Genomic DNA, 11,671 nt, shown 5'->3' on the forward strand with positions numbered 1-11,671 from the left:
AAAAAAATTATTAAAGGAATTAAACAAATGTTTCCAATCCCTTCAAATAAGAATATTTCAGTAACCTGGTCCTTCTATACTGATTATAATTTTATTCTGATGCTTAATTAGGTACTGTTTATGAAATCTGAAGGATTTCGGCTTCCAGTTCGTAGTTTTACTATTTTCGTCATTCTTTTGATAACGTACTACAGAATCAGAGCACTTCTAGGAAACTATTACTTTGACAGTTTAGGACAGTTACATAAAAAGATTGAAACCAATTCTGTTTTTATGATTTGTCTAACTTAACACAATAGCAAAATGATCGTTTTAGCAAATATAAAAGTACTCATTAAGCACAAGTGAAGGGTAAGGGGAAAAAACAAGGAATGTCCATGTATGTGCTTTTTCGGGTGCTTTGTCCTATCTGTTGGCGACTCTTGGTACTATTTGACTGTATATGCCATGCATGCCTAGATGTAAAAATGTCCATGTAAAAAGGGGCGAAAGATTTAATAATCCTATTCTTTTTACACGGTTTTCAATGTTAAAACGCCGTTTTCTCGAAAATGTAGTTTTGTGACATTCCTTCTTTTTTCCCCTTACCCTTCAAGTGATATCAATTAAGGAGAATCATAAAAAGAAATTGACGAAAGTAGAAAGGGTGAGTTATTGAGAGATAATTAGGTAATTTTGAATTAAAAAAAAAAAAAAAAAATAAGTTTTGACTTGCTATAGGTCTTCCAGTAAGAGAAAGTCTGACAGTTCGCAGCGGCGTTGCCACTACTCACATCTCAATGCTTAAGGACCGAGCGAAAAAGATGCCATAAATAAACACATTTACCTAAACAAACAGGCGGTACAAATCACCTAGACTATGAAATTGTTACGACAGAATAAAAAGATATTTATGTATAATACGCAACTATAATATACCCAAAATGCGAAAACCCAAGGAGATAACGAAAGATAATAGCCATCGCAACACAACCTATGTTATTATAAAAAGAAAAAAGCATTTCAAGATTTTTCATTAATTGTATCTTGTATTTTTTTTTTTTTAACATTTACATTGGCTGCTAATGCTTATGGGTACGAAAGGTGCGGACAAGAAAGAGAAAATATGTAGGCACGGACTTTCGTCAGTTGAGATTGTTTCATCTTTGCCTAAGGGAAAATCGTTGAAACTCAGTCACAACGGCGTGTTTCTTCCAGACATGTTTTGAGGGCACTGGCCCCCGGAGTTTTGAGAGTGCCCCCCGGAGCAAACCAAAATAATATGTTTATAATATAATAATAAATGGAATAGTACCGTGTGAAAATAATATATGTCCCTTCGAATATTAAGAACGCTCCCCGGAACATTTTATTTCTGAAAGAAACACTGACAACGGCTAGCCCCGACTTTCGAACCCACAACCTCTCCAATGCTAAGCCAACACTCTACCACTGAGCCACGGCTGCTCGATGTAATATATATATTTGTAAAAGCAATTAAAAAGAAAGAAGTTCTTACTGGTATTAAAGACTTACCTTCTTAATTTCATTCAAGCGGACTCACACCACAATCTTCGTATATATCTGATTCCTCCAGGTCCTTGTCTGTCTCGTTTTCACTGCTACTGTCACTGTCTCCCAGGGAAATTACAAGTTGATCAACGGTATCTTCCAGTAACCCCTCTTTCTTCCAGGCTTCACGTATTATTGTCCACGTATGTTGGACGACGTCGTACCAGTTCTTTGCTGTTATGTTGTCAATTGCCTCGCAAGCTAACTTTTCTACGGCAGTCAAAGTGAAGTTTTTGTTTTGATCGGCAACGTAGTTCTTAATTTGAGCCCAAATCAATTCAATTGAATTAAAATGACAGTGGTATGGTGGGAGGCGAATTACTTTGTGTCCACGCGATTTCGCAATTTCGTCTATTTCGTACTTGATAAGACGTGATTTATTTTGTTTGACAATTTCCAAAAGTTCGGCTCGCTTCATATCACTGTTGTATTCTTGTATGTTGTTATTCTTCAACCAATCAAGAATTTCCCCTTTCCTAGAGTTGCTTGTTGGAGCTCTATTTTCTTGTACAGAATGATATGAAGCATTGTCCATAACCAGAACAGAATTTTCTTTTATGTTGGGTAACAGCTTATCTTGGAACCATTCCTTGAATTTCAATGCTATCATTTCTTCATGATAATCCCCGGTTTTCTTTGAGCGGAACATCATCATGGCATTAGGCACAAATCCATTAACAGTCCCCGCATGAACAACTATAAGGCGCCCCCCTTTTCCTATTGGGGCCTTCATCGTACCATCCGGAGAATCGTCAGTCCAAGCCTCTGGTCTCGTATGCCTAATATTAATCCAAGTTTCGTCTAACCAAACGATATCTTCTAGATTTTCGTGTAAAATTTCACGTAAGAAACGACATCTTGAGGCAACAATATCACTTTTCTCCAACAAAACAGTTCGCCCGGAAAACTTTTTCCACCGAAATCCAAGTTTTTTCAATATCAAACTAAGGCTACTTTTACTGCCTTCGAACAATCCAGCATCTTGAAGTGACAATAAGAGTCTGTGTAGGGTGCGATATTCCTTTCTTGAATAATATTCATAAATATGTCGTCGAATCGCCTCATTTTGAAAGGCATCCATAGCGGTCTTTGTACATGGTTTTGGCCGCGCCTTCCCAGGCGTTCGGAGCACTTCAACCGTTGGAACATTGAGATTATTTGGGCACTTCTCCTTTGTTATTCTCTTCACTGTTGTTGTGCCAATTTTGAGAGCTGCAGCAACTCTTTCAACTACTTTTGTAAGTGGAATCAAGGGGCCACCATTGTCTCTTTCTTGCTAAAAAATATGTCCGCAAATTAAAAATCAACTCACGACATTGACTGTTCAAAGTAGCACCTCTGCCGAATTTGTTTTTCTTGCTATTAGAGGCCATTGGAAAATATGAACGAAGGCAAAACTAACACAAAACACGATAATACACTGAAAATGCCAGTAAATACAAATACGCCAGCAAGTATGAAAGAATAGCAAATCACACACCAAACACTGACAGATAATCACTAACTAGCACAGCCACTTAAAATTAATATTTGAATATTTAACTTAAAAACAACAAAGGATTAACAGTATCTTTTTTTCTTCTCACTCAACTAGAAGAGTTACATATAAATGACAGTGAGATTGACCGGTCTGAAAACCGGCAACGTTGTAACATCTGTTTGGAATTTTGGGTAGAAACCAGCTTTTTTTCGAGTGTTGCCAACGACACAGTAAACGTACTAATTCTATGATCAGATACCATATAACTTCGTACTAAGCTGAATAGTAGTACATTTTATTGTGCTGAAATCCGTCAGTAGCAAATTATAACTGTTTTTCAAATTATCGTTGTGAATTTATTACAATAATAAAAGTTATCTTTAAAAAAAAAGAAAGAAAAAATAGTATATTTTCATAAGTTTCCCCTTTTCTCTGTGCTGAGAGGTCTTGCCAAGAAGAGAGGATGTGAAACGAATAATGCTGCGAAGTGGCCAGTTGAACAACAGCAGAGTTTGAGGGATCGAGGAACGGTCAGCACATGCCGCTTGGTATTGTTTCAAAAGCCCCCTACTGCATTAGGTTTCTTCCACCCTCCTCGTCTTCTCCACTTCTGAAGGAAAGTTTACCGTGACGATATTCGGGTTGAAGAATTCGTGAAGAAAGAAAAGTTCATGACGATTAAAAAAAAAAAAAAAAAAAAAAAAAAAAAAAAAAAAAAAAAAATTCGCTTGCTTAGCGGAGCTGTGAATTTGGAAAGCTTAATGTTCGAGTTGAAGAATTCAAATCATACTCGAACCTGGCCATCTTGACTAATGTTTTCCATAGTTCTACCAGGGAATGAAGGGACGGTACCCTGTCCGCAAGCTACAATAACCAATTGACGGGACGTGTAACTCCACAAAAGAAGGACGAGTGAAAAAGCCTGAATAATCCATAAACAAAAAGTTTTACTATTTTAAAAATATGAATGCACTAAAAGGAGCCATTTCTTTTTCATTTTCCATTATGCCACCAGTAAACAACGAAAAAGCGCTTTTTAAATTCTACTTTAAAAATTCAACAACGAAGCCAAAGGGCCTGACTAACGATTTTCCAGGGATTCACTCAGTCTCATTAGGAGATGGCGGGATGGTAACTTATTAATAATAAGGCCATGGTACTTCCGTCCTTTTTCTGCCCATGAACCATAGTAGCCATTGATGATAACACAGGCAAAATAATTTTCTTGAGGCCATAGGCACCCATACGGTTTTCCTTCGTAGGATGTAAAGCTTTACATGAATCGCAATAAGGAAGTACTGTATACAGAACTTGAGTTTTTTAATTGTACAAATTGTACAGCAGTAAGACTTTATATATAGGCCTGATGGAGGTGTTCCCTGTTCTGTATTTATTTATTTATTTATGTATTTACTAGCTGAAATTCCACAACCGAATAGGTTTATAGAAAGTATTTGAACCCTTTCCTCCTTAGGATACACATTACAATGAAAGTGGAATGATAAATCTGTAATGTCCCCCATTTTCACCCCGTCAGCTTCTCATGCCAATGGGGAATGAATTTGGACTTAAACGGAGTCGAGAGTACTGTTGATAACGAGACGAGAAGTACTTTTTTGAATTCGAGAATTGAGACTCGTAGGCAACAGTAGTTAAACCGTCTTAGACCCCAAACACTACTTTAGAGCTCTCTCGTGACTAAGCGGTAAATGTATGCGCCTTTGGCGTGCGAGACCCAGATTTGATCCCGGCGGGAGCTCATGTGGTACGGATTCCACAATAAACTCTGGGTACACGTCTCATATGGCTTTGCTGCTGAAAGGGACGCTAAAGTCCAAATTAAATCAAACCAAACACTGCTTTTGTGTTATATGAATAATAGTATTAAAAACTATAAATTGATAAAGTGATTGTACGAACACAATGAAGAGCGCATCAATGTTTAAATATACGCATGTCATTACACATTACACTGCAATATCACATTTATTTTCTCTATTTGTGGCCTCTCGTGACACGGAATGATTCTAATGAAATTAAGAATAAAATCAGGACATATTGTACATAAATTTACAAACCGAGACAAGACGAGAAATGTTTTTCTCGAGAATTGAGACGAGAAAAAATTCTTCGAGAATCAAAGCGAGATTTCTAGAAAACTTGAGACTAGACAAGAAAACGTTATTTTCTAGTCTCTTCTCGACTCGTTTCGTGATTTGGGGCAGCGGTGGCTCAGTGGTAGAGCGTTCACTTCTGGTGCATGGGGTTCTGGGTTCAAACCCTGCTCCTGCCAAGTGAACTTTGTAGTGGATAAACACCGTGTGCGTGTGCGTGTGAAACACTCTTATTCATGGCTTATATAACCTATATATATATATTGTTGACACATTTACCATATCTTTAGGAATAGTAATGCCTAATATATTGAGCCTACAATTACATAACTTCCGAAAAAGGTGAGAACTTTTCTCTTTGCAACTAATGCACATTCAATAATTTAAATTTGATAGTTTTGCAACACTGAATTATCAAACGAATACAAGTACAATTGATAAATTTATGTTACAGTAAAAATGTTGCAGTGCTGACTTGAGATAACCCTGGTTATTTGATAATTTATTTGGTAACTTCTTTACACTAAGTTATTATTACATTTCTAAATATATGCCATTACGTTAATTGATCATGGCAGAAACTCCAATTATATTCTGCATGGTCATCATAATAAAAAAAAACGTAGAAAACTCATCCTGGGTATTAGTGGCTATCATATGTAAATTTAAAAAAAAAATGAAGTTTATAAATCCTTCATTCCGTCCAACGACAGAAAATTTGAATGATGATCATTATTCCGACCTGATGCTAAACAGAGTTTATAGATGAGCGGATGGGATCGGCCAAAGTACTCTGGCTTTGAATTGTAACAAGGGAGAAAAATGTTTAAAACTTCTCCTACCTTTTCGCCGTTGCCTTGCTTCTTTGGATCGTCCACTATATATTTACCTCCTCATTGATGCGAATCCACCGCACTACACTGCACGCGATGTCACTCCTACTATTCACTCCACCGTGGATCATGGAAGTCCTTCCTTCATAACCCGACGGCTGCATCTCTGGCAGATGAGTCTCTTCTGATCGTCAAGCTATCTCCTATCGAGACTAGGATTCTTAGAAAGTTTTGCACCCCAATACTTGAGACTGGCCATCTAGTCTTTCTTTATATATATATATATATATATATAGATAGATAGATAGATAGATATAGATCGATGGTTGAGCGCCAAAAAGGCGTAACTGCAATTTTATTAGTTTAGAGGCTTAAGTGATATGTGCCTCTCTGGCACAGAAGCAAATGCTAATAACTCAGTTATACCTTTATATCATTTTCGAATAACGTTTCAAGAATAGAGATTTTCATTAAGGCGTCTTGGCACAAGAAAATTCAATTCATTATACATGTCCTCATAGCATTAACTCAAAATATGAAAATTCGACAGTTACGTCCTTTTGGCGCTCAACCATCGAGATATTTAAAATTAATCCATTGAATTTCATCGCCCGCCTTGACTGAGTTTCTCCGTCAGGCACTTGTCTTACTACTTATAGGTGGGAATGTAACTTTGCCACTACACTACGTTAGTGCTTACTATGCCGTTTTTAAAAAAAGTTTTAAAATGTTTACAAAAAAAAAAAATTGCGAACGATATAGGTTTTATATACGTATATAAATATAGATTATATATATAAAGGTTCTGGAGCGGGTGAGAATAATTTAAGTTGTCACGCGGGTTACCGTCGCAAAGCACCACTATTTATCCATTTAGCCACGCATTCTTATTTTGCACTTAATGCACAAAAAAATATAAGTGAACGAAATGTGTGTTGTATTAGGTTGTTTCTGTAGAGAATCCTCAGCTTACACTGACTGACTTCCCCGAGTGCTTTTCAACGAGCTCCAAACAATTTTTTTTTTCTTTTTGAAAATTTAAAAATTAGAACCTCTCTTTGGTAGTGGCTGGTTTACTTTAAAAGAAAATCCGTTGTGAAGGATGGCGTAGTTTAGAGTAGATGACCATTGTCCAGTTTTCTGCTTTCTTTTAAAAAAAATACGTTTTTCAACTTGGGTGGTGTGCTTCCTTCATAGCCAGAGTAGGAGGGAACGTTTCTAACACTTCTGCGGTGAAAGTGGGTGGTCGATGCAAGGCAAACGGTTCTCGGAGGTTTGGAGAAGAGATGTTTATTAAAATAATAATAATAATAAAAACTTTGACTCTGCCAAAAATAAATGTTCTAATAGGCTATAAAATAATTTTCAATGTTAAATATATTAAAAATACATAAGAATAATTGCTCATGGGAGCGAATGTTACACAATTGAAGATTACATAATTACATCTTTGGAAATCTTGATAATGGCATTTTTAAATTGCATAGGCGATCCAATTCATTGTTATTTACACACATTCTATTATACAAAGCTGTTGTTCTCCATATTGGTAATTTCATCAGTATATTAGTTTTTGACTTTTTACAGTAATAGAGAGCAGTATTTTTACGTGTTTTTAATGAAGGAACATGAAAATTCAGTGAAGAAACTATCAGGACAGTCCGAAATATTTTGAGTTACTTTCTGAATGAATAATAAATCAATCATAAGGCGTCTTTGTTCTAGTGTTGGAAGATGAAAGTTCTCAAGGATGGTTTTATAGCCGTCCTTGAGAACTTTCACCGTCGTTCGTTCTGTCGTCCTAAAGCCAATGTTGCTAACCTCATGCCAAACAGAAACCCTATCGTAAAAAATATCATTTTACAAAATGACCTGGTTCATTCTTGCTTAAGAAAGAGTACATAATTTACAACTTATTCCCATGTATAACTCAAAAAATGGAAATTTGAAATTCACTTTGGCGTGAAACTATCCATATGTACTCCACTTAGAGTTTTAGGGGGGGGGGGAGAGACTACTACAACTGGCAATAGATTTAAAACTTCTACTAATATGCATAAAAATAAATTGACATACTTTTACTCATCGTCGTCACTGTCCCTTACATGAACCACAGATCTCCTGATTGCTATCTCTGTTGTGGTTCATAGGGAACATGGTAACCCAGTGCTAGAGCGCTTATCTCTGGTGCGGCCATCCCAGGTTCGATTACCGGCCAAGTAATTTTGTGGTGGACGCTCCATGGGTTTTCTCGGGGTCTCCTGTTTCCTCCTACTTTCTCATTCCCCAATTCTTCCATCTTCTTTTAGTTGCTTTAATTGTCGTCTCCCTTAGCCTAGAGGGCATAATTGTGCGACGTTAAACTGAAAGATTTCATTTCATTTCATTTTCCTGTCGTGGTTCATATATTTTTCTTCAATTTTCATTGTAGGGGTGACGTACGAGGAACAAAACTGAGTAAATTTTTCTGTTCTGTCCCGCAATGATTGACATACAGTGGCACTCAACATATGGGACGTTGCTCTTTTTCACAAAAGATTTCAGCTGAGACCATACGAGTTCAGTGGGGTTCAATGTACAGTGTTCGGGAGGGAGACGTAACAGTTTATGTCCATATGAGGCTGCAAGTTCATCCTCTACGTATTTTTTGGGTGTATTTTCCGATTTTATTGATTCTAATAGTACAGCTTTTAGGGGACAGGGTTCTGTACCGGCATTTTGTGTTTCGTGAAGAAAACCATATCCTGTAATTTGCTCCTCTTTAATGGAGTTCTTACCAGTAGATGCGAATGATAGCTGTCGTTGTCCATGACAATGCCACATTTCTTAATTTTTTAATAAACAATTTTCGAAAACCTGTGCTGTCATTTCATCATGGGTATCGGTTTTGCAATCACTAATTCTTTTAGCCGATAGATCAAGGCAGTTTTGGACCCATCCGTCACTAATGGAACACCGTAATTAATTTCTTTCGCACTGACAGATTTCAAAATAAAATTACAGGTGCTGTCATTCCAACTCTTTGTACGATGTGACATACCTTTAAACTGTGCTCTTGAGTGTAGGTCCACTATATTTCCCATTAATCAGAATCCAGTGCTTCTATTCCTGACAAGTCCTCCTCAGATGTGTTAGAAGATTCAGACCCCAGATTGATGATGAAGGGTGCCGTTGCAGCAGCATGTTCGTAATTGTCTATCAGTCCCTCGTTTTCCATATACTGACGTTCTACCTCTTCCACATGACGACATACTGAAGACCATTCTTCGGACGTAACATTGTTAAATTTTTCTTCTGCAATTTTCATAACGTCCTCCAATTTGAACGTCACATTATGTGATGCCACCCAGTTCTTTACCAGTGCCCAAACTTTTTCTGAGATTTTATTCTGGATGGTAAGTGGGAAACCTCAAAACGCAATGCCAATGTTCATTCATTAATGAATCTACTTTGTACGTTACGTGTTTTGGTTTGTGGAATTTTATATCATATAATTCTGGTTTTGTCATATCAGGGGCGAAATTGACGCCTCTTTCCTGTAACCAACGCTGCATATCTTTTTCCAATGATTCTTGAGTAGGAGCAGGATTTATTTGAGCGTTGTGATATGATGCATTGTCAAGAACGATCACAGAGCTCGAAGGGAGATTTGGAATTAATTTTTCGCGAAGCCATTTCATAAAATCATTTGTGTTCATTTCATCATGGTCTCCCGATTTGGTGCTAGATTTGAACATAAGCAAAGCATTTGGAACGAAGCCATCCTTGCTTCCTGTATGCACTATTATAACACGCCGTCCTTTAGACAAAGGCATTCTAAGACCTTTCCCGGAATCGTCCGACAAAGAATACGACGCGGTGTGGCTACTATGCAAATAAGTTTCGTCAATATATATTATTGGTCGATTTTGTTGCCTATAATGAAATATTTGTCTTAAAAATCTAATTCTTTGAAGACGGATATCTTGCTTCTCTGTTAAAAGTGTTCTATTGTTCTCAGTTTTCCTCCACCTAAATCCAATGTTTCGCAGTAACCGTCGTAGACGCTTTACTTCCGGCAAAATGTCTCTTCCTGCAATTTTGCATGCAGTTTCTTCAGTGTAGGCACTTGTTTTTCTTGTAGAGCATAATGATATATACAACTACAGATAACATTTTCATCGAAGCTGTCGACTGTTGATTTTGTCGCTGGTCTTGGTTTTTTTCTTTCTGGTCTTGGTTTTTTTCTTTCCAGGAGTAGCGAATGATGTGGAAGGTTCTTCTGATGATTCGAGAACGTGTCTTTCTTTCACTATTGCTCTAATTGTTCGTTCTGAAACTCCCGTCGCAGTTGCTGCTCTTTTCCCGAAGTTTTTGATAGGAATTCCCACCCCACTTCTACCTTAATTCTTCATAAATTCGTGTACATTACTTAATATTTCTGTAGCTTGACTGTGCAAGGTTTTATTTTTTAGTTTAGATAGTACTGGTGGCATTATGAAATTTAACTACGCTCTAACTACACTCACACACGCAATAATTACTCTCTCTCTCTCACACACACGTACGCAATATAAAAAAAGATTCCGCAGTTAACACAAGTATAGATATCCTGAGAAAAATGCGATGTATCCAGAAGACAGATTGTTCACTTTTGAAGCTTCTTCGCAGCTCTTACGTGAAGCAGCAGAAAAAGTTGTCAGCTTCGTAACAGAAGGTTTTGTTTAGGTTCCAGCAAGAATTATCACGTTAGTGCTAAAAGGTCAGACAGTTGTTTGCTTCAGCGAATATAGAAGGGCAAAAATGAAAGCTGCTTTTGTTTCTCAGTTTGTGGCATTCGAAGGGTTCATATTCTTTGCTTTCGTGTATTATAAATATTTCCTGTTCTCTCTGTCTGTCTGTCTCTGTCTCTCTCTCTCTCTTAGAGAGAGAGAGATGTATGTGTATATATGTGCTCCATAGGTCCCGGAACGATGTATCAACAGCACTCCTCTCTTCTTGGGCAAATATATAGGGTCGGATCCAGGATTTTCTGACGGGGGTGCACCAATGCTACCTCCTCATTTTATAGTCTATATTTACAATAGAGGAAGGTGCACCAATGACTACCAGTACATTTGAATGACTGTACTACATCCTCATTATATAAAGTGTATATATCACAACAGAGAGAGGTGCATGTGCACCGGTGCACCCCCCCCCCCCGAATCGTATATGGCCAGCGTTTGCGCCTGCGGGATGTTTGATCTTGGTTCGATTCCGTGTCAGAGAGCATTGAACGAATTACAGTAGTTGAAGTAGCCTCGTTGCTGAAACGGGACGTAAACTCCAAACTAGCTAGCCTTATTGCGTCTAGTATGAATTGAAATCTAAGAAATCTTAAAATGAGGCAATATAATATTCAAAAAGCAACTTTATAAACTTTTGAAATGTTTTAAATGTGTCATCTTGTCAACCATTTTCAGTTTTATAATTTAAAAAATCATCAATAATAATATTTATCAACATAAAAATATACTGTTACAGGAAATATGTCTATAGGTTATTGTTAATTGTCATAAGAGTTGAATTATTTGTTCTAAAATTTCAATTTGTATAGTACATTCTGTTATATGTAATTATTTGTAATGAGTAATAGTTTTGATATATTTTTAACATTGAAAATATATCAAAGGGAGGTGTAGGTGACTGAGTAAGGACAAAGATATTGTGTA

The 11,671-nt window shown here is 37.0% G+C and overlaps 2 protein-coding genes across 2 annotated transcripts; both read right to left on the minus strand.

The window, feature by feature from the left end:
• Positions 1–1,525: 1,525 nt before the first annotated feature.
• LOC145679633 (uncharacterized) lies at positions 1,526–6,142 on the minus strand. Its single transcript, XM_081750208.1, has 2 exons — positions 6,035–6,142; positions 1,526–2,827 (listed from the first exon to the last, which is right to left on the minus strand). The coding sequence occupies exons 1-2, from the start codon at positions 6,140–6,142 to the stop codon at positions 1,526–1,528; spliced, it is 1,410 nt and encodes a 469-aa protein (XP_081606334.1).
• A 3,219-nt stretch (positions 6,143–9,361) lies between these two features.
• On the minus strand, positions 9,362–9,793 carry LOC145679635 (uncharacterized). Its single transcript, XM_081750209.1, has one exon. It carries the CDS (start codon positions 9,791–9,793, stop codon positions 9,362–9,364), a length of 432 nt encoding a protein of 143 aa, XP_081606335.1.
• Positions 9,794–11,671: the final 1,878 nt, after the last annotated feature.

Source organism: Thermobia domestica, chromosome 2, assembly GCF_964235325.1.
Source record: "Thermobia domestica chromosome 2, izTheDome1.hap1.1, whole genome shotgun sequence".
In the NCBI taxonomy this organism is placed as follows: domain Eukaryota; kingdom Metazoa; phylum Arthropoda; class Insecta; order Zygentoma; family Lepismatidae; genus Thermobia; species Thermobia domestica.